At 40.3% G+C, this 23725-nt stretch overlaps 1 protein-coding gene across 5 annotated transcripts in view; it reads right to left on the reverse strand.

The window, feature by feature from the left end:
* Positions 1-442: 442 nt before the first annotated feature.
* The window catches only part of TAF1A (TATA-box binding protein associated factor, RNA polymerase I subunit A), a 29283-nt gene continuing 6000 nt past the window's right edge, over positions 443-23725 (reverse strand). For 4 of the 5 annotated variants that reach the window (XM_034764632.1, XM_034764629.1, XM_034764630.1 and 1 more), the window contains 10 exons: positions 23065-23234; positions 21999-22112; positions 17939-18137; positions 16136-16260; positions 14302-14460; positions 9527-9593; positions 7493-7616; positions 5827-5987; positions 2410-2574; positions 443-778 (listed from right to left, as the gene is read on the reverse strand). In XM_034764632.1, coding sequence (XP_034620523.1) covers positions 2432-2574; positions 5827-5987; positions 7493-7616; positions 9527-9593; positions 14302-14460; positions 16136-16260; positions 17939-18137; positions 21999-22112; positions 23065-23234 — 1262 coding nt within the window. In that variant the 3' untranslated portion in view covers positions 443-778; positions 2410-2431. Of the gene's footprint in view, positions 779-2409; positions 2575-3842; positions 5312-5826; positions 5988-7492; positions 7617-9526; positions 9594-14301; positions 14461-16135; positions 16261-17938; positions 18138-21998; positions 22113-23064; positions 23235-23725 lie in introns of those variants that run through there. The other variant, XM_034764633.1, reaches the window with a different exon arrangement.

Consider the following 23725-nt stretch of genomic DNA (forward strand, 5'->3'; position numbering starts at 1 on the left):
GACCACCAGGGGATGTGGTGGATCCCTCGGCACTGGCTTCATCCTCAGCATCACTGGATAAAGCGATTACAGGTCCCCCTCACCCAGTTCTGCCAGATGACATCAAGGGTCATCAGGAGCTTTTGAAGAGGGTCGCCTCTAACCTGGGGCTCCAGGCAGAGGAACTTGTTCAACATCCTTTGCTCCACAGCACCCGCTAGAGTGGCTTTACCCCTACACGAGGGGGTATCGAAAATAATTAGTGCCCTATGACAAACCCCCTCCTCCCTGCCACCCATCTCAAAAAGGGCTGAGCGCAAATATTTTGTGCCAGCTAAAGGCCATGAGTATCTCTATACTCACCCAGCCCCAAACTCCCTCATAGTTGAGGCCGTTAACCAGAGGGAGAGGCAGTGTCAACCCGGGGCTACACCCAAGAATAAAGACTCGAAGAGACTGGATCTGTTTGGGCGAAAAATGTATTAGTCTTCCAGCCTTCATTTGAGAGTGGCCAACCACCAAAGCCCTCCTTGGCCACTATGACTACAATACTTGGCAGTCTATGGACAAATTCGAGGTCTCGCTGCCTGAAGGGTCCAAGAAGGAATTCCGGGTGATCCTTGAAGAGGGCATGGCTGCAGTGAGCACAACCCTCCAAACAGCCTTGGATGCAGCAGACTCTGCGGCTCGCCCCATGGCCTCGGCCATCTCCATGCGAAGGGCATACTGGCTGCTCCTCTCGGGTCTGTAAATGGAGGCTCAGCAATTGATGCAGGACCTCCCCTTCGACAGCCAGGCCCTGTTTGCAGAACAGACAGACAGTAAATTGCATGGCCTTAAGGACTCCCACACTACCCTGAAAACTCTGGGGTTGTATGTTCCAGGTCCAGCCCGTAAGCGGTTCAAACCGCAGCAAACTCAGGGCCAAGGGAGTCAACCCCACCAGGAGCCCCCCCCCATAAGAAGAGTAGTGGCTACAAACGCCGCCCGAGCCACCCACCTCCTCCCTCTGCCCAGTCAGGCTCAACTCACAATAAGCAGAGGGGCAAGCAAGCGTTTTGAGGGTGCGCTCAAGGGCAACCTACCAGACTTTACCCCAGATCCGTCTGTCCTGCTGTTCTCCAACCACCTCTCTTTTTTCCTCCCCGCATGGATAGCTATAACTTCAGACCGCTGGGTCCTCAATACAGTGGCTGCGCCCCAGCCCCACAACTCAGCTGGGGGCTGCAGTGGGGACCATGCTGTGCCCCCGCCATGGTGGGGGGCTCAGCCTGTCAATCCTCCCTCCCCTCATGAGACTCCATTCTTCTCCCCTCTCCCCCCCCCCCCCAATTATTTTTAGTAAAGTCACGGACAGGTCACAGGCTCTGAATTTTTGTTTACTCCCCGTGACCTGACCATGACTTTTACTAAAAATAACCGACAAAATCTTAGCCTTAATGATAACGGAAACTTACAGATGTGCAAAGTAAGAAAAATGCTACTTGAAAACCTATTAGAGTTTGATTTATGGTTATTAATTTTGTATATTTTGACTATTTGTATTTTCATTGTTATAAAGCTTTAACTTTTTAAATCAGTGTCTAGTTATTAAATAATAATCTGACCTGGCTCCTATTATTCAAATTCAACCCCCCCGCCTCAAATTTCCTGCAACTGTAAAAATTTAAATCAATAAAAATAGGAAAAAAAAATGCTTCAAAATAGATATTAGCCTGTGACATTTTAAAAAGGACACACACCAATTCTGCCAAGCCTAACCATAAACCACTATTAATTAAGCCTATGTACTCCACACACTTTTTTCCTAGTAATTGATTCCACAGATTTCTCAGTCTAGATGATAATCCCTAGGTGTCAACTAGCAACATGTCTTGCTTAGTTGTTTAAGTATTTCTCAGACTGCATTTCTTGCAGCATAACAAGTGAGAGGGTGGGAAGTTCCCCTATGGGAACACATGACTTGGAAAACTCCAGCTGCAGCCAGACATTAACTATTTTATGTCACTATCAATTTGACTGGATTTGAAACATGGCCTTGCTCCGCTCCCATTTAAGACAATGTCAAAACTCGTTTTGACTTAAATGGGAGCAGGATCAGTCTCAATATCAGCAAGCTATAGGTACAGTGCTCCACCATTACTTTTCCACAACTAAATACCTTTCAAATATGTTCTTGAGGCATCAGCTCTGCTTATTAAATCTCACACAAATATGGACTAAAATATTAAAGAAAGCAGATTCTCTTACCAATGGATTTACTCCACTTTTATTATAAATAAGAATACAAACCAAAGAATATGGCCAGCAATATACTGAGTCTAGTACTGTGCTAGCAATCTAGTCTCAAAGTTCTTTGTAGTGAGAACCTGTAAAGAAAAGCCTCACAGAAAAGCTGGGAAAATAATTTAGCATTTTTAATAAGAGGACCTTAAAAGACATCTTGTAAACATCAAAGGTGCGTGCAGGAATCCAAAACACCAGATACACTCAAATGGGTAGAGCTGTGTTTCTTCACAAATTTCTTCATTGTCCGAAACTTTTCCTTCTTGGCTTTGCAGCCTTGGTGTGAAACATATTTAAAATATTTGCAATCTAAAACAAAAATGAAATGACGTTGTGACAGTGTACCCCATAAGGCTTTATGGAGGGGGGGTGCTTATAAATGTATGTATGACATAACTGGAATATGTTTTGTGCTGCCTGTGCCATGTAACATATCTCCGTAAAGGTTATTGTCTACTATATCTATTCATTCTATCTGTACACATATATCATTTTCTACTCGAGGTTATGAATATGGGCTGTATACTTGCATGGTTTCTAAGTAAGCTTTGTGAGGCATTTGATCAGTTTCTTTAGGAAGGAATTTGCAAGGTTAAGTACCTGATCAGGAAGCACTTGGGGAACAATGCATCTTGGAATGCTCCAATCCACATAAGAAGTCTTCCTGGAGACATACAAGATACCATGTGGGCAATGGCTTTGGCCTGTAAAGACTGAGTCATGCAGGGACATGTGACTTGCCCAGGTGACTCCAGAACTCCATCTTGGAGCTGGACTTGCATAGGAGAGAGGAAGAGGGTCTCCACCCACAAGAGAAAGTCTATTTAAACCCGGGGGAGACCCCTCCATTTTGTCTTCAGCTGGCTAAAGAAGGAGCCTCTCCACCCCCTCTCTCCCTCCCGTATACTTGTAGTTACTGTCCTTTGTTCCAGTTTCCTGCAGGGGGTGTGAGTGATTGCTAGACCCAGGCTAAAAGGAGATTAGCCTATAAAAGGGAGTATTCTGGAACTGGTGAGGATCTTATCTGTATTTAGTTTGATTAGACATAGATTTGCGCATTTTATTTTATTTTGCTTGGTGACTTACTTTGTTCTGTCTGTTGCCACTTGGGACCACTTAAATCCTACTTTCTGTATTTAATAAAATCACTTTCTACTTAGTAATGAACTCAGAGTATGTATTAATACCTGGGGGAGCAAACAACTGTGCATCTCTCGCTATCAGTGTTATAGAGGGCGAACAATTTATGAGTTTACCCTGTATAAGCTTTATACAGGGTAAAATGGATTTTTTTGGGTTTAGACCCCATTGGGAGTTGGGCATCTGAGTGCTAAAGACAAGCACACTTTTGTGAGCTGTTTTCAGGTAAACTTGCAGCTTTGGGACAAGTGAGTCAGACCCTGGGTCTGTGTTGGAGCAGACAGGAGTGTCTGGCTCAGCAAAACAGGGTGCTGGAGTCCTGAGCTGGCAGGGAAAACAGAAGCAGGGGTAGTCTTTGCACATCAGGTGGCAGCTCTCAAGGGGGTTTCTGTGATCCAACCCGTCACAGACGTTATAAACCACACTGTGATACAAACTGAAGAACACAAAATGCTTTTAATTTACACAAGAGGCATTTCCCTGAGCACAAATGTTCCCTTAAAATAAAAGTTTCTATAATAGAAATCACTGGTATAAGATGTGCATGCACCATTACCAAATAAGCAGTTATAATATTTAGACCAAGAAAGTCTCCCACACGTCCTCAAAGACAGTGATAAGGTAGGTGTAGGTAATTGTACATTTCATTGGGTTTTTCTGGCAAGTCTAATTTTGTAATACCCTTCAGATATATTAAGACTTAAGAGTGCAAAAAAAGTTTATTTACCCCCAGAAAGTAAGTATATATACACAAGTCCAAATATTTAGTAAAACTAATGTGCCCTATTCTCTCTTCAATATGTGCATATTGCTTCCTTAGCTTAAAGGGCTTCAAGAAAGTCATCCTACATCTGGAACTAAATTAGTTAACTGCCCACTTACTGGTAACAGCCAAGTGTTCAGTGGCCGCTTGTTGGATGTAAAAGTGGGCTCCTGATATTAAAAATAAGTCTGGAAGGTGTTAGTAATGGAAAAGCTGACCCATTAAAGGATGAATGACATTGCCTTTCGCTGGAAAATCCTAGCTACTTCACAAACTTCAAACTAATGCCTCAATCATCTACTCTACTATTATGGGCAGGAGGGACCTTACTCAGACAGGTCGCACTCTGGGGGGCAAGGAAGAAGGTGCAGTGCTGCCTCCTTGGCATTGTGCAGCCCTCCTTGGGAATCCACAGAAGGTCCTCTGCCAGAGTTCCAGGGTGAGAGTGCTCTGCAGGAGCAAGGCACCAGCCATTTCCACTACAGTCATCCCCCTTCCTGACAGCATGGATTTTTACCTGGAAGTCTGATTAAGAGCTTATGCTGTCTGCAGCTCCTCACAGCCACAAGGACTCTGCGCCTCTTGAATACAGGCCTATTTGTGGGGACGATGGGGAGAAGTGGGACTTGAACTGGAAGAACCTAGGGCTAGTGAAGCAAATCAGAGCTGTGCTCTGATGAGCCACAAGTGATTCACCCAAACACAGCTCCACTCCATTCCACTTCTCCATCCTCCCTGTTTCAATTCCCCTTCTCCCATGTGTGCCCCATGAACTGCCATCAAGCTACCCACCTCACATAGCTCTGCTTGACTCGGCTCAATTGACAGAGGACTACTATACTCCAGCGTCAAGGCTTATAAATCAAATCATTCTCCTTATATGCAAGTTTGGACATACAACATTAAGCAGGAAAGCACTAAATGCACAGCTTATTTTCAAGCACTAAGAAGTTTGTTTGAATAATGACATGATGGTATCTCTCAAGCATACACATTATTCTATACTGGAGACCTTACTGATATCCTAGTGGTCACTGCAGATCTGTTCTGTTATGAGAGTCAGCCATCCAACTAAACAACCATGCCCCTGAAGACAGTTTCCAGGCAAACCACACCCAACACAGGCCGAGCTTCCTTGGGGTCCTATTGAGATAAGAATATAGTTCTTAAGTACTGAGTAGCTCCCTAGACACTAATAATAGACAACACTCACTCAGGAAGTTGCTTCCTCATAGTATTTCTGGAATGATGGCTTCAGGGGGACTAACACTAATGCGACACCTGCTAATATTTCTTCTTGTGTTCCTAATCTTCTAATATTATTCTGTTTATTAGCTCGTTCTTATTTTGACTGTCAATGACTCAACAGGGGGCAGATAAATCAATCATTCAAACCACGATGAATATAGCTCAGTGTCATTTCAAGGGAACCATGGCTGCAGCAAGACCTGTGAGATGTGAACTACACCTCAATGGCAAATACCAAACATTTTAGAGCCTCTCTTGTATTCACCCTTGCAGGATCAAGCCAGCCTCTTTCTTGAAATCACGAGGCTGAAAATTCTTCCAGAACACAAATCAGACACGTCCCCTGCCATTAAAGCTTGAACTAGCCAATATTTCTATTCCACGGAGTAAAGAAGAAGATTTAAAATTACCTTTTCCCAACAAGATTCCAGCCACCAATGCTTTTTCACAAGCAAGACTTTCATTTTCCTGCCAATTTCTTTTCGCCAAGTAGTGGCTAAAGTGGAAGGCTGGCCACCAGTCCTTTCTGGAGTTCCACTCCTCCGTGACCCAGTCAAGATGCTTGCTAGAGCTGGAGAGAGTTAATAGGTTACAGCTAAACTTGAGTTGGGTGGGAGGAATCTTTTTTTTAAATAAAGTGGAAATTACCAAAGCATTGCTCTGAGTGCTGCACATTTCATATGTTGCTTACAGGGACCTGGAATGCATGTGGTATTCAATCCACCACAAATTTGATAGAAAAAAGTGGTAGTGGCCACCATAGGGCTGAGTGGCACTGCCAGCTGAAAAGAAAGAGTTACACTACAGAATGCAGCACCATCTCATTTAAAGTCTGCATGCTGGCACTAATTAGGGTTTGAAATGAGAACTAAACTAAATTTTATACAAAAAATGGAGTGACATTTTAGCTTGTGCGCCAGTTTAGTACAATAGTAGTAAGCAAATTTAATAACTACATTTGCGAGAAATCTGATAGTGAAGTTGTTTCAGTTTAAAGGGGTGTGTAAATTTGAAGTGACGCCAGAGATGAATTTGTCCCAGTTGCCACTTAAGGGACTGACAAACTGACTGTTTTATGGAGGTAATTTTTCAATAAATATAAGAACTGTTCCCAGGTCATTTGGTTATACTCTGGGGTTGGCTCACAGGCCAGGAGATTGCAGATAAGGCTGGTCTTTTGAACAGATTTCACTAAACAGAAACACCACCAAGACACTTCTGGTTTACTAAGTCAACAGTGAAAATATCTTAATTGTTCATCCACGAGACTAGCAACATTGGTTGATCTTTAAATAAAGGCCTCATAAAATCATTGAACATGGGCCTACATGCTTTTCAAACACTACTTTTACTCACCACCAGATCTATTTGTAAAAAAGCATTACATTTACAGGATATTTTACATAGTAAGATATAATCCTGGTCTCATAGAGCTTACTATTTGAGAAGTGTTTTTTCAAAGTGGAGCTAGAAAACAACCTGGAGCACCTTTTACATACAAAACGTGCATACTATGTTAAAGGGCACCACTGACACACTCAGCCAATATTATGAACGGTTCAGGTGCAGTTTGCCTTTGAGGAAGTAGAGAAGCCTCCAAGATCACCCCTTTGAATGCCTTCATTCACCACTCCTCTGATGTCTACTCATCACAGTAAACTTCTAACCACAGTGGGCTGCTTGGAGATGGCTTCCTTTGGAGTTGTAGTTAATGTCACTCAGTGCTGGCTCAGAAACTCACTATCCACACAATGATCATCTTTTAAAAATAAAATTCTTGCAGTATTTTAACAGTAGCAGACACTGTAGTATCGCCACTGAAAGATGCAGCGTTTGGGAATGCAGAGTGCTATAGGACATTTTATTAAAAGAGCACCCTGATGTCTGGGCACGGTCAGTGAACTACTACAGGACTTGCCAGTTACTCTTCTGTTCAGTAACATGGCAAGCATGTGAGAGGACATAAGCGGACAATGTTCTTGTTACCAAAGTGCATATATCCTAGTTTCCATGTGGACTGACCCACTGTAATGTTTAATTCCCCTAGTATGGCAATACCAGATATACTGTACTTACTTCTCCAGGATCTGTTTAATCTGTTTTGCTAAACAGCTCCAAGCTTTTATATGCTCCTTCCACCCAGCAAAATCCAGGAGTGTGAAAATAATCTCCAGCCCTAGTCTGTGATTTTTTCTTTTTTCTGGAATTAGAATAGGTCAAGTTAATGAACAATCCTGCATTCATTCATAAGACAAGCAGCAACAAGATCTAGATTGCCTTCATTCTGCTGGCCGTGGTGATGCTCTCTTCACAATTCCAGACCCGGTTCTTCCTCCTCCTACTGGAAACCTGGCAAGGTATATCTGTACTCAAGAACAGCTGCTTCGTTTTTGGAACACAGCTTATATTGGAGCTGCTCTCTGTCCTTTTAATCCTGCTTAATGACTGTTGATTGAAGAGGTTTCAAGAGCAACCATCCAGCAGAACCAAGTTCACTCACTCAAGTGAACTTGGTTCTGCTGGATGGTTGCTCTTGACTGTCTTACAGTGTGGCTGCTGCCTCTGGTCAGCAGATCCCTAGAGCTCACTAATGATGCTCCTGACTGGTCAGTAGTGGTTGCTACCAAAGATCATCTGCCCTTCTCGAGGGGACTGAACACAATGCTTCTGGTTTGTTCCAAGTTCCCACAAGCCCATAGAGAAAAAACTGACTCAATCACAAATCCCCACAATAACCCACAAACCTCCAGGCTAGTCCAACAAGACAACATTTACTACTGTTTACTAGATACGATACTTTTCTCTTACAGTCAGACCCATGCTATTAATACAGTTCTTAAATTTCACTTGCAGCATGTCAGAGTAAACGATCAAGGAAGCAATGTTTGTTCTTCATTTAAAGTGACTCACCACTACTCATGGTAAAATACAATAATGAACAATAAATCTTAGCACACATGGAGGCTAGGTAGCACACTAATTTAAAAGCACCAACCTTTCTGCCCTGACAAACATTGAGCCCAAATCCTGGTCCCAAAAGCCAATGACAGTTTTGGATATTGAACTTCAGCAGAAACAGGAGTTCACTTTATAGGCTTCCTCCTCATTGATGTGGCACACCCCCTGAAAGGTGCAGTGTATCCTCATTGCTGTCCCCCCCCCATCTCCTTTAATTTAAGTCCAGGCTAGGGTTGAGCGTGCTTAGAACTACACAGGATTGGGTCCTTAATGCTCACTTGAATTGGAAAGGAACAATGTATTTATTTTGTTCCCAAGCTTGATATAGCAGGCATTCCTCACTGAAAACAACATATTTGCCAAGCTTGGATTTTTAAACAAGACTATCTGAGTTATCAGAACAGAAAAAAGGATCTGAAAAATTATCCTAATATATGAGATGTTCCCTGCCAAACTCTGATCATTCAAAACAGCTAAATGGATTTTCCAAAAATATCACGTGTGCGCTGATAACACAAGAGATACTTCAGCCTAAAGGGGAACTTTTTCAGGAAGACAAGTGAGGCCAGGGGAAAGGGAAGAAAAGAACTTGGAATTAAAGAACTGTCACTACACTGCCTACATTTCAGAGGATTAATTCAAGAGAAGAGTCTGACTTACATTGTAAGTGACTAGCACATCGAGATGGGGGCTATGCCAATTCTGGAGATTATTTTCAGATAGACAAAGATAAGATCCATTTGGAGGAGATGTGGGTTTTGTTCTTGGAGCTAATGAATAATACATACTGAATTCAGGCAGAGTGCTGCACATCAATCCTTTCTGAAAGTCAGAGGCCTCATTATCATGTTGGGCACCTGACACTGAGGTACCCCAAATCACTAGTTAATATTGAGATCTGGGCTGTGTTGCCTACATACTCTGACAATTAGTGTCTGCACATTTTTATTTAGACAAGCATTTGTTTGCAGAGGTTTGTAACTATCTGTCAATGCATCTGTCTTCTAGATTCCTGTCCTCCTTGCACCTTATTTTTTTTTTCCTTTAAAATATACTAAAACTACTTTAAACAGGAAAAAGCCAACAGCCATTCTAGGAAACTTGTACTTAGAATAACTTTAAGGAAAAGAACACAGGTATCCAAAGACTTACTTGATTTTTGAAGCATGGCATTATATTCTAACATTAATTCATGAGAGGGAACAATCTCGTGCAAAATCTGGAAAAAAAAATGTTTCTGTTATAGAATCTTCAAAAAGATTTGCAGAGTCCACACTTCTGCTTCACCACAATATCTGTTTTTTATTAAAATAAACAATTTGGTCCTTTAATTCAGTCATACACAACAACTTCAACAAATAACACTTAGGGCTAGATTGCAGTTTTAAGATATTTCCTATGACGGGGAGGCGCAGTATCTTGGTGGCAGGCAGTTCACAGAGGTGTTGTGTCCAATGCAGGCACAACATTTATCAGGAGCCGCCTGAGGAAGCATCCAATACATCCTTTAGCAAAGTGCTGTGTGCGCTCCTCTTGGACAGACCCAATTCCACTGGCTGGTGGTGCACTAGTGCTGGGCGATCGTCCCATTTTCTCCCACACTCATTCTCTCTGGAGTTCCTAATGCAACAGTTGGTGCTAGTCCACAATCCTTGCATAGCAGAAGCGCACGGACTGAGAATTTGCTGCAGATGGGCAAGATGTGTTCCTTGTGCCTGCTGCCCTCCCTTTTATGCACCCACATAGGACTCGGCACAACCTAGCTCATAGTGTTCATTACTTCCCTCTTTTGCATTAATTTCACTCTTCCCTCAGGGTTTCCTTAGTACACTAGCTCTGCACAGTCTTCTCCATTATGACTGACCCAGTCAGATGTTCCACAAGATCCATTATTAACCAGTGACAATGACCCCACCCTCCCACCTCCAATAGCACAAGGAGTGGAACCAATCAGCAATCAGAAAGGAATGGAGAGAAAAGCAAAATGCATTTATTTTAATGACTGGAGTAAAGAAATCTACTAGGACCAGAAAAGACATCATCCAACAGCCGGAGAGAACTAGATTCTTTAAACGTTTATCCAGATGGTGAGCTTTAAGAGGTATATCTTGTACTTATCTGATATTTGATCATTCGACTACAGAAAAATGCATTGTTAATAGAAATAATAGTATATGGAAATAGTTGAAATCAAAGACTTCAGGTACAGTGGTAAACAGCTTTCCCCTCATTAGGTACTTTTATGGCCCTCGGTACCATAGTATCTCAGCATCTCAAACACATGGTGACCAGAAATAAACTTCAAAATGCATAACAAAGACTAAAAAGGGCCATTGACTAATTGGGGAATTCAGGACAAGTAATTTAATCTTACTAGCTATAAAAGTGTCTATAAACCATTGTCCTCAAAGAGGCATTGTGATTACTAGACCACATTGCCTTTTAGTTAGTGAGGGACTGGAAAGAGATATCTGTTTTCTATTCCCTAGCCAGGCCCTTGTGTAGAATAAATGGACAAAAATCTGACATCAGGAATCAGAACATTCAAAAACCAGTAGAAGAACACTTCAATCTCTCTGGTCCCTCAATAAGAGACTTCAACGTGGCAATTCTTCAACAAAAAAACTTCAAAAACAGACTCCAATGTGAAGCTGCAGAACTGAAATTAATTTGCAAACTGGATACCATCAGATTAGGCCTGAATAAAGACTGGGAGTGGTTGGGTCATTACAAAACCTAAACTTAATTTCCCCAATACTAATTTCTCCCTACTGTCTGTAATGGGCCACTCTCTTACCACTTCAAAAGTTATTTTTCCTCCCTTGGTATCCTGTTGTTAATTGATTTATCTCATTAGATTGACCTCACACTTGGTAAAGCAACCCCCATCCTTTCATGTATTTATATCTGCTCCTGTATTTTTCACTTCATGCATCTGATGAAGTGGGTTCTAGCCCATGAAAGCTTATGCCCAAATAAATTTGTTAGTCTCTAAGGCAGGGGCGGGCAAACTTTTTGGCCTGAGGGCCACATCAGGTTTCAGAAATTGTATGGAGGGCCGGTTAGGGGAAGCTGTGCCTCCCCAAACAGCCAGGCAGGACCCCACCCCCCCCTCCACTCTCTGTCCCCTGACTGCCTCCGGACCCCCTGCCCCTAACTGCCCACCGCCACCCCATCCAACCCCTCCTCTCCTTCCTGACTGCCTCCTCCCCCGGGACTTCTGCCCCATCCACTCCCCCCTTCTTCCTGACTGCCCCCAGAACACCCCAACCCCTATCCACACCTCCGGCCCCTGACAACTCCCCAAACTCCCCTGCCCTCTATCCAACCCCCCTTCCTCGCTCCCTTACCATGCTGCCTGGAGCACCGGTGGCTGGAGGCACTACAGCTGTGCCACCCATCTGGAGCCAGCCACGCACCACAGAGCACCGGGTCAGGCCGGGCTCTGCAGCAGCGCTGCCCCAGGAGCTCCCAGCCCTGCTGCCCAGAGCATTGCGCCAGCTGTGGAGTGAGTTGAGGCTGTGGGGGAGGGAAAACAACAGGGGAGGGGCCAGTGCGAGCTCCCGGGGCAGGTGCTCAGGGGCCAGGGCAGGCGGATCCCGCAGGCCGAATGTGGCCTGCGGGCCGTAGTTTGCCCACCTCTGCTCTAAGGTGCCACAAGGACTCCGTGTTGTTTTTGCTGATACAGACTAACACGGCTACCACTCTGAACACTAATGAAAGTTTTCAGAGTAACAGCCGTGTTAGTCTGTATCCGCAAAAAGAAGAACAGGAGTACTTGTGGCACCTTAGAGACTAACAAATTTATTAGAGCATAAGCTTTCGTGGACTACAGCCCACTTCTTCGGATGCATATAGAATGGAACATATATTGAGGAGATATATATACACACATACAGAGAGCATAAACAGGTGGGAGTTGTCTTACCAACTCTGAGAGGCCAATTAATTAAGAGAAAAAAAAACTTTTGAAGTGATAATCAAGCTAGCCCAGTAGAGACAGTTTGATAATAAGTGTGAGAGTACTTACAAGGGGATGTTCCATTCTATATGCATCCGAAGAAGTGGGCTGTAGTCCACGAAAGCTTATGCTCTAATAAATTTGTTAGTCTCTAAGGTGCCACAAGTACTCCTGTTCTTCTTTTTACTAATGAAAGTGTTTTGGTGCCACCAAGTGGTTAAAATTATAATAAACATGGTAAGCAAAAAAAAAAAAAATGTACTGACGTTTAGGGAGCAAGGGCAAATCAATTCATAATTACCCAAAGGGAACAAAATTAGCTTAGCATAGAGAGGGCACAACTACCAATGGACAGCAGTAATAGCAAGTTTTACTGTATCTTAGTTCCACAGTTCACTGAAAATGTCAGAGAAACCAACTGCTAGGCAGGATGACTGAAATCAGTGTGCACAAACAGAGCAAACACCAAATTAAATTTAATTTACTGAAGAAAACAAAGATAAAACTAGGACAAAAGCAATGTATGTTGTATGCAAACCTATTTACGTAGCTCCAGAAAGCTACACCAACACCTTTTCTGAACTAACTGGAAACGGTTAACATATAAAATGGAGAATCAGTCCCAAAACAGATCAAGACTAAACACACAGATTTGAATTTAGACAAGTTGTGTGAAAGTAAGACAGTAGAAGATGTTATTTGCTCTGCACTCTATCAATTCCAAGTTTGAGTCTGCATTTTGGTGTCCTGTCAAAGTGGCATCCCACTTCCTTTATGATCAGTGCAGACTGCAAAATACAAACTTACCAAAATGATTGCCCTTAAACATATCTGTAAAGTTGAGCACATGCTTGAGTGTTTTACTGCATCAGGGGATGTCTATTCTGCAGCTGGAGGTGTAATTTCTAGCTGGGGCTAGCACACTAAATATTGCAGCGTAGCAGGCTAGCTGCCCGAGTATAATCACACCCAGGATTCCAGATATGTACTCGGGCAGTTAGCCTGAGCTGCCAGCCACAGCTACACTGCTATTTTTAGCACACTAACTCGATCAGAGCTAGCGTACATACATTTACCGGAGCTGAAAATTACACCACCAGCTGCAGTGTACACATCTTCACTGTCAGAGAATCTGTAAGGGTATTAACAAAGGGAAAAGTATGTGTATGTGTTGAACTTATTGTGTGCAAGTACGTCCCATCAACCCTCCTCTTCTGTCTGCAGACAGATACCTATCTTTCACCCTCAAATGCCTTGCAAACACAGACACAATGCCCCCTGCCCCTTTTTTTTTTCCTGACAACCTTTGTTAAGTTACAGGCAGATCAATGTTAGTGCTAGAGATGTAGAGAGTTTCTTTCCCCACAACTCTCTGTGTTTACAATGGCAGGTACTCTGCTCTTCAGAAATAATTTGTATGTTTAATCTCAAAGGAATACCTCTGTTATTGTTATATGGTAAATACAAATAATCTAAAAGGAGAACTACCGTGAGACAAATTCTCAATCCAGCATGCTGCCTAAGTAATTGCCCGTGTGCTTTTTAAAACTAACAAAGCAGACCATAACTATGACATACATTAAATGAAACATCAACATCTCCTTCCCTGGAACAGGTTGATTCAGAAATTTCTTGACATTTCAGTTAAACACAAATATAAGACTTACAGGGCTGTAGAAGGTGATACCAAACATGTGTGTGTGTGTGGGGGGGGAATTTAAGGGTTTATTTTAAATTTTTTTCACCATTTGCTATGTGGTGGTAGGAGGCTCACAATATTTTGAGGGTAGAATTTGGTTTCCCTTCTGTAAAAGTGTGTTAAAAATTTTGGACAAAATCTGTAACAGCTGATACAGGTTATCAAGAATAAAGCGGAGATAAATTAAAAATGGTTTTTTAAAGTCTAATTAATTTAATGTTCTATAAATATAGTTACAAAAATATTAAAATAGTCCAAAATTTGTACCTTGAGCACAGACTTCAGTGTCTTCTTTGATTCACCCTGTCTCTTTAGGAACTGATAGTAATAAACATGAGCATTGGGATTGGGAGGAAACTTCGAATTGTAAGCATACTCGCTTAACACCTGCCGGACTTCATCATAATCCTCATAGAATTCCAATAGCTATGGAAAAGAAAATGTGAGCACATTGTTGGTGCCTGTCAACGTAATAACGATCAGAAATATCCACAACTAGTTTTCGATTGTCACAAACTGTACTGTTATAACAATCCTGTAAGTAACACCACTAGGATGGAAAGGAGCCTTTTGCTATCATTACACAAAGTAGTTCAAAATGTTACTCTTAAATCCATTTTAGTGTTTCTGAAAGGTCCTTGTTTTACAACCCTGAAGAATTAAGTCCTCTACAGGTCAGATAGAAGTAACTCCACTGCAAGCTTCCCCATACTCTTGTCCCACACAACCCCTAATGCATCCCAACTTTAACCTGGAGAGATCCTCTCTAAGCATGAAGTTAGTTCTCTCAATGACTAATTCTATCCTTGACGTCTTTGAACCTCTGAAAACAAAGACTCCGATCCAAATCCTACTGGAGGCAAAGGAAATACTCTTAGATTTAAATAGGAATTGGACTGAGACTAGCGAAAATTAAGGAAAAATGCGGTGACGCTTTTCTGTAACTGTGTGAGGCACCAAATTTTTGATTTTACAGTGCACAATACAGTAAGCCCAGCAACACTAGATGCTTCTGGACTAGTACTTAACAATGCTAATAGATTTCCATTTAAATCTCATGTCTCTTAATAATGCTCCTCTTACATGCAATTCACTTTCCACAACATATATAAAAATATTCATATCTAGAAGTCATTAAAAGCACTGCAAATACATTAAACAGCTAAATATTTATATCTTAAATACACCTCTAACCTGATATAACGTGACCTGATATAAACACAAATTTGGATATAATGCGGTAAAGCAGTGCTCCGGGGGGGGGGCGAGGGGGGAGCGGGGCTGCGCACTCCGGTGGATCAAAGCAAGTTTGATATAACGCGGTAAGATTTTTTGGCTCCCGAGGATAGCGTTATATCGGGGTAGAGGTGTAATTGCTGTCACTGTTTCAGTACTTCTTTTCAGTGAACAGGACTGCTGTCCCTCCATGAGGGTGGTCAACTTAGTGAGACAGCATAGAAGACCCCAGGAGGAGGTAGAATCATGTGAGGCAGGCTAGCACCAAAGAAAATCAAGTGCCATTAGCAACTCTAGAAAAATCAAACGGTTTCAAAGCTATTTTAAGTTTAATTCAATTTTAAAAATTAGTTGATTTAGCAGTTATAATCAGAAAATCAGACTGTGAGATTCCATATTTGTTCTGTCACTTCAGTATCCAACTACAATCAGCTGATAATTAAAAGAGGATTGATCCTTTTGTGCAGCAAATACAACCTGTGATATGAAGGGGGGGAAAAAAAAAAAAAAAAAAAAAAAATCAAGCTATGCTCTAATTTTGGCACCATCACCAGTAACAAAAAAGTCTGCAATCAGTATACCTAGTGATTTTACTAGTAGACTCCTGCTTGTATTCTCATAGTTATGTTGGTCTCACAGTGCCACCAGGAATAAAAACTTGCTTTCATAAGTCGTGTAAGCAGATATGACACGAAGACACAACATATATTGTTTTAAAAGGTAGCATTTTCACAGTGTCCCTTTCCTAACTATAACTTAATTGCAAGTGGTCAAACATCAGAAAACCTTTCACTTTCATCTAACCATTTTGTCTAATGGTAGACAAAGCAGCATTTAAGTAATATTTGCAAAAAAGGGCTCTTACGTCCACATAGCACTTCACAAAAGGGTCCCAAACTCCAGGTATTTTAATTATCTCCTTGAGATTCACTGCTGCCTGTCGAAAGAAACTGTGCATTTCCTGTTCAACAGAGTCTGCAAAATTACCATCTGCCAAAAGATAGAAGGTTTTTTTTTTTTAAATTTACATGAGTGATAGTCTCACAAAGTCAGGACTCAAGCTATGGCGGGCTTTACAGAAAAAAAGTCAACACCTTGAATCCCATTTCAAAAAGCACCTTAATACAAGAGAATGGAGCTCAGTGAGAGCTAAAAATGAGAAGGACAAAGGAAGAGGTAGTAGCTTTATAAAACAAGTGCAGAAGGTAAGAAATATTTGTATACTGTATAGAGATTTCAGGAGCTAGGTGTGGGAGGATTAGATCTTAGCTGAAAAATACTAGTAACCATCTTCCTGCTTCACCTCCCCCCACCCACCAACAGTTAAATGAACTGTGGAACTTACTAGTCTTGTGGTGTGGGTTTTCTGGCAATTAAGTTAATTAATTATCAAATTATATCTGAATCTTACGGATCTTGCCTTATAGACATCACATTCTGACTAAATTATCTGAGGCTTCATTTTCTGTTACAGCAAAACAGGTAAATAAAATAAATCTAAAGAAATGTCCATTTTATTCAAATAATATATTTAATCCCATCATCTCTACAAAGGTAAACTAAAAAATTAACAATTAAATATGAAAGTCAGCTTCTAAATATGCATATACCACAGGCAGCTGAAAAGACTACCTATAAACAAAAGTTCTCCGATGGAACTCCTTTGATTAAGCATTCTCCATTAGGAACCAAAAATCATTTATGCTGTTGCCAGGTTATCTGAACTCAGGATAATTGACAAGTCTCTGTAGTAGTATAGTTTTAGAATATTTTCAAGGACACAGAGCTTCAAGTAGGTGATTTTTAATGTCTACTGGTAAAAAATCTAAAATAAATGGTGTTTCTCTTAAGCAGAAAGTATTTTTTTTATAGATAATACTTATAATTTTCATTCATATAAAACTCTTGGTTGCTGAATGTAAGAGGAATTAAGGGTTCAAACAACTTTTTAAAAATGACCAGGATCCTGAGCTGGGATTTTCTACCTTTATTTTTATTTGGCTTATAATAAATATGCCTTCTTGCAAAAGTTTCAGGGCACACAGATATAACAAATGACTTAAACAAATGTCAAACAAGATTGCAATGTGACTTTCCACCTCCTCCTGCAACTATCTGGCATGAAAAAGCATGAGAAAGGAATTCCAGAGTCAAGGGCTTGCCCTTGAGAACAAGAGCCACCTTCCCCTCTTCTTCATTTAAATGTGGGGACTGTTCGCTCCTATGTCCCAACTGATCTCTACGGCCATGGTGGTACATGGAGGTGATTTCTCAGGAAGCCAAGACACTGCCACTATAAACCTGGCCTCAATCAGATCGTGTTTATTATGAAGTAGAGCGAAAATTACACCCAGACATTCAGATTTCTCTCACTGAGAAGGCAGCCAGGTTCTTGTCCTCCACTCAGAACAATTCTTTTGGAGGAGACCTTGCAGATCCAATGGATGAACACTTTTTTTTTTTTTTTTTTTTAAATAAAAAGCATGCATCAGAATTTTAGAAGTTCTCTGTGCTGCAAGTAATCAGACTGAATGCAGCTTTCACCACCAATGTTCTAACCTATGTCCATGTTCCCTCCTTCAAGAATCAGCGGCAAGCCATGGTGACTTATGAGAACGACTGAGCTGAACAGCTCCTCTTATCTAAAGGCAGCAGCACTGGTACTCACCAAGCTCCAACATGGCTTTTCTTTTTTTGGCCCAGTTATAGTAGTCCAGCAGTCCCTTGTAAGCTTGAATGAGTTTCAATTCTTTATCCTGAGCAACTGTTTGTTCTCCATACCTCCAGCCTTCTGCCAGGGACAGGTTTTGGTATGCATCATCTATCAGTCCATTACACAGGAGGTGAAAGACATGCTCTAAACAAACCTACAACAATTTACAATACTTAATTTTATGTCATACAGATCAGACTATCCTGACAGCACACTGCAATTTTACCTCCTACTATACACCTGCAAAAAGAAAGCCACATTATTGGCATCAATACAACATAGTCTAAATACATTTTAATTAGAACTGTGACAGAACTGGAATATTTTAATTAGGTTATTTTTAGGGCTGTCAAGCAATTCAAATAATTAATTGCAATTAATTGCGCTTTTACTCAACAATAGAATACCATTTATTTTAAATATTGTAGTAAACATACAAAATTTTCAAATATATTAATTTAAATTACAACACAGAATACGAAGTGTGCAGTGCTCACTTTATATTTATTTTTATTACAAATATTTGCACTGTAAAAAACAAAAAAATTGTATTTTTCAATTCACTCCATACAAGTACTGTAGTGCAATCTCTTTATCATGAAAGTTGAACTTACAAATGTAGAATTATGTACAAAAAAAAACTGCATTCAAAAAGAAAACAATGTAAAATTTTAGAGCCTACAAATCCACTCAGTCCTACTTCTTGGTCAGCCAATCACTCAGACAAACAAGGTTGGTTACAATTTGCAGGAGATAATGCTGCCTGCTTCTTGTTTATGTCACCTGAAAGTGAGAACAGGCGTTCGCATGGCACTGTTGTAGCTGGCGTTGCAAGATATTTACGTGCCAGATGCTCTAAAGATTCATATGTCCCTTCATGCTTCAACCACCATTCCAGAGGACGTGCTTCCATGCTGATGATGGCTTCTGCTTGATAACAATCCAAAGTAGTGCGGACTGATGCACGTTCATTTTCATCATCTGAGTCAGATGCCACCAGCAAACGTTCATTTTCTTTTTTGGTGGTTTGGGTTCTGTAGTTTCCGCATTAGAGTGTTGCTATTTTAAGACTTCTAAAAGCATGCTCCACACCTCGTCCCTCTCAGATTTTGGACGGCACTTCAGATTCTTAAACCTTGGGTCGAGTGCTGTAACTATTTTTAGAAATCTCACATTGGTATCTTCTTTGCATTTCGTCAAATCTGCTGTGAGAGTGTTCTTAAAACGAACATTTGCTGGGTCATCATCTGAGACTGCTATAACATGAAATATATGCAGAATGTGGGTAAAACAGAGCAGGAGACATACAATTCTCCCCCCAAAGAGTACAGTCACAAATTTAATTGACACTGTCCCCCCTCAAAAAAGGAGCATCATCAGCATGGAAGCATGTTCTCTGGAATGGTGGCCGAAGCATGGAAGGGACACACAAATGTTTAGCATATCTGGCATGTAAATACCTTGCAACGCCGGCTACAAAAGTGCCATACTAATTTTCAGGTGACATTGTAAATAAGAAGCAGGCAGCAGAATCTACTGTCAATGTAAACAAACTTGTTTGTCTTAGCGATTGGCAGAATAAGACATAGGACTGAGTGGACTTGTAGGCTCTGAAGTTTTACACAGTTTTGTTTTTTAGTGCAGTTATGTAACCAAAAAAAAATCTGCATTTGTAAGTTACACTTTCACAATAAAGAGATTGCTCTATAGTACTTGTATGAGGTGAATTGAAAAATACGTCTTTTATCATTTTTACAGTGCAAATATTTGTAATCAAAATTAATAATATAAAGTGAGCACTGTACACTTTATATTCTGTGTTGTAATTGAAATCAATATTGAGAATGTAGAAAAACATCCAAAAATATTTAGTAAATTTCAATTGGTATTCTATTGTTATACGTGGGATTAAAAAATTAATTGCGATTAAATTGTGATTAATTTTTTGAGTTAATCACGTGAATTAACTGCGATTGACAGCCCTAGTTATTTTGCATAGATTCTTTCAGTCAAATGATGTATCTGCAGAAAGTGCTGGAGATACATACAATATCAGGAAAAGGAGACAGAAAAATACATGGATATAGGTAAGTGTGGACATTGCTGAGAAGCTAAATGATTTTTTGCATCAGTCTTCACCATAGATGATGCTGTGGAAGATACATATCCCAGACCTGCTCTTTTGTGGTAATAAATATGAGGTACTATCAGCGATGGCGGTGTCAAAAGAAGTAATGCTAGTACAAGCAGTTTATAAAGCAATAAGTCACAAGCGAGATGGTATACATCCAACACTTCTGAAGGAGCTTAAATATGAAGTGGCTGAGCTGCTAGCAAAAATATGCAATCCCTCACTAAAAACAGCCACTATTCCAGAGAATTAGAAGATAACAAGTATATAATGCCCTTCATTTTCAGATTTTTACCAAAAAAAAGTTTCCCAAGTTTTATAAATGCTATTTTTTTTTTAAATTGCTTTTCACCTGAATTTTGACCAAATACATGAAAATACTAATTATGTTAAGCAAATCCAATACATTACATTAGGTGGATGTGTTTTTGTTAATAAATTTGTCTACGTGTAAATGAGAAGCTGTCTGTTAAAGTAAGGCAATGTTGGGGAAGATACAGACAGACAGACACACAGACACGCATGTGTTCATGTACTGGTAATGTACAGTTCACAAAATAAGCCACAGCATTAAACTGCTTTTACTTACAATATCCTGATGTTTCTCTATTAATTTTTTTCTGTCCTCCGTCCCAATACTAACCCTGTATTTCCCCAGAAAACTGGTTAATTTTTGCACTGATTTTCACCCACTTTTTAATTTCTGTAATAAACTCTGATAAATTCTTGGGAAATGTTAAACAAAATAAAAACCTGAAAATGCAGGAGATTGCAAGTGCTGTAATTTAAAAAATATATAGGTTTTTTTTTTAAAAACGGAAATGGTGGCGATCTGGTGAATCGTACCAGTAAACTGGCAAATTGGTTAAACACAATAAACTAAAACAAGAAAACATCTGTAAGATCACAATATGATGGGGGCCTAACCAGCACAGATTCAACAAACGAAAATCATGTCTCACTGATCTATTACAATTCTTTTAATAGGTTGATAAAGTAGTATATAGAGGAGAATCAGATGCTAGCATATTTAGACTTTTAAAAGTCCTTAACAAAAGTCTAGTAAAAAAAAACTAATTAGAAATGGAATGGGAGTCAAAGTAAACCTTTGGGGGCAGGGATTCTCTTGAAGTTCTGTGTTTATACAGCACTTAACACAATTGGGTCCTGTTCTATGACTAGAGCTCCTCAGTGGTATGGCAATACAAATAATAAAAAATAATATTGTCATGAATCAAAAATTGGCAAAGAGACAGAAAGCAAAAAGAGTAGGAATAAATGGAAAAATGTAATCATGCCAAAAGATTTACAGAAGAGTACATCAAAGTTCCTGACTAGTCTAGTGTTTTGTATATGTATTATGAATCTGGAAAGGGGGGAAAGGAGTTAGGCAGCAAAATTTGTAGATGACAAAGTTATGTAGATTAACCACGATCATAGCAGACTGTGAGGAGCTACAATGAGACCTGACCAAGCCAGATGCACAGGCAACATGATGATAACAGAAGCTCAATATTGATAACTGCAAAGTAATACACATTGGAAGAGAAAAAAAAATACAGGCTATCCATACACATGTCATGGTTCTAAATTAACTATCAACTTAGGAAAGGGACTGTGGTCAGCTCAATGAAGACTTCAGCAGAATGTGCAGCTACAGTCAAAAAAGCAAACAAGACGATAGGCTATATAGGGAATGGGATGGAAAAATAATGATGCCATTACATAAGTCTAAGGTGCAGTCTCTTGATTCTTCAGTGATACTAACTATCAGAGATAATATTCTTAAGAGTTTCTTAAGTGTTGCTTGTAACACCAGTAGGTAAAATTTACAGGACTTAAATCATACTTCTTTCCGAAGTGTCCCCTTAAGGGTATCCTCACCTTTAAATACCTTTTTACTCCTAGATTTTTCATCCGCTCAGCAAAATAGTTGAACTCTTCAATGCTGCTCTTGGGATGATGGCACAAAATTTCAGTTCCTATTCTCCAAATCACCTGCCAATGGAGAAAAAAAAAATCCCAAAAGAATTAAAATTTCAGAAGTGAAAACTATTGTGTATTATTTGCTGCTATAGTAAAATATACCAGCATGTAGTATAAGTGAAAATAAAGCTTAAATGCAATGGAAACTTCACAAGTGGTCATCAAAATCTCATACTTCAACAAAACGCACCAAAACCGTATATAGAAGCCAGAAGGTGCCTACCATGGACTGATAACTCAAGCAAACAAGAAATTTTCCTTTCATGTTACCCCACTAAAATGTACGGTATAGGTAGCTCACGTTACCTTAATACAAAGGTAAGGATAATTAGATGAAATTGCAAACTGAAATACATCCCCTCTGTCCAGAGGCATCCTACCCCACCCCCAAATATCTTTGTGATCAAGATTTGTCTACACAGTTAGATCAGCAATTCCAAACAAAATGGCAGTAGCCAATGTTCTCTGCACTGAATTTATTTTTTTAAACAGCTGTTTGTCAGTGTAGTTTACTACCCTTTCCATCTGTTGAGATGCATAGAGGAAGCAGGGAAGGGACTAGCAAGAAGGTTCATGCAGTACTGGAGAAAGATGATGGAGAACTAAAAACAAGATGCAGTTTTCAAATGGACACCAACATGTAAGGAAACCAGTGGCAAATGTGCTTATTTCTCTGTTTCAGAATGAGATTATGAAAACCTGTATTTTAAGTAGAACATGCTACTGGTGTGATTTGTGGCATATTTATTCATATTTGGGCCACGTTCTGATCTGTTGTGCAAACAGATGACAGGTGACACCTGAAAATTATGAAAACATCTGACAATTAGATTTTTGTGAAGTTTTAGGGATTTATATTTTACATAAACAAAGTATAAGTATGGGTCCTGAATTATCTCAGATGCCCCTTTAAATTATTTCCATCAACTGAGGGAGAGAGTACTGATTTTTCCTTTCTACTTACCTCTGGGGCAGCCATCCGTTTTTCAGCAGAAGTACTCTCTAATGTCTCCAAATAGTTAGTCATGAATTCTGCAGCCCTCTGCCACTGGTGTTGTAGCAGGGCATCCTGAATGTAATTTAAACAAGCTTTCTTAGTCTCCTGAAATTCTGTTGCCTTTCGACCTCTGGTTGCTGAAAAAATAAGGTTAGTGGATAACTACTGACTGTGATCTTCTTAAAAAAACAAAACAAAAACACAGCTGTTACTTTAGTATCTATATCTTTGCCAATAACAAGGCTCTAGTCTTCCATCCTTTGATCCTTAATCCCTTTAGTGTCCCTTGACAAGGGGGTAGGACGAACTCAGGGAGAACAGGGGTTTAAAAAACAGCTCCTAAACGAATAGAGAGACTAGTGAACAGAAGCAGCAAACACAGGAGTTTAGAGAAGGAGCGTGAAAGCCAAATACACCTAACATTTGCTAAACTGAGGTTAATAACACCCCCACCCCAATTTTTTTTTTTAAATGACACAGAACAAACAAAAACCCTGCAAGAGTAGAAATAATGCAGACAGAAGTCCAGCAGCACAGTGGGGGCTATCCACTCTACTGCACTGAATGCAGCATGTACGATTACCTGCCTTATGGACTGATGGCATATATGTGCATTCAGAGCAAGCAG

The sequence above is a fragment of the Trachemys scripta genome, chromosome 3 (genome assembly GCF_013100865.1).
Source record: "Trachemys scripta elegans isolate TJP31775 chromosome 3, CAS_Tse_1.0, whole genome shotgun sequence".
Taxonomy (NCBI): domain Eukaryota; kingdom Metazoa; phylum Chordata; order Testudines; family Emydidae; genus Trachemys; species Trachemys scripta.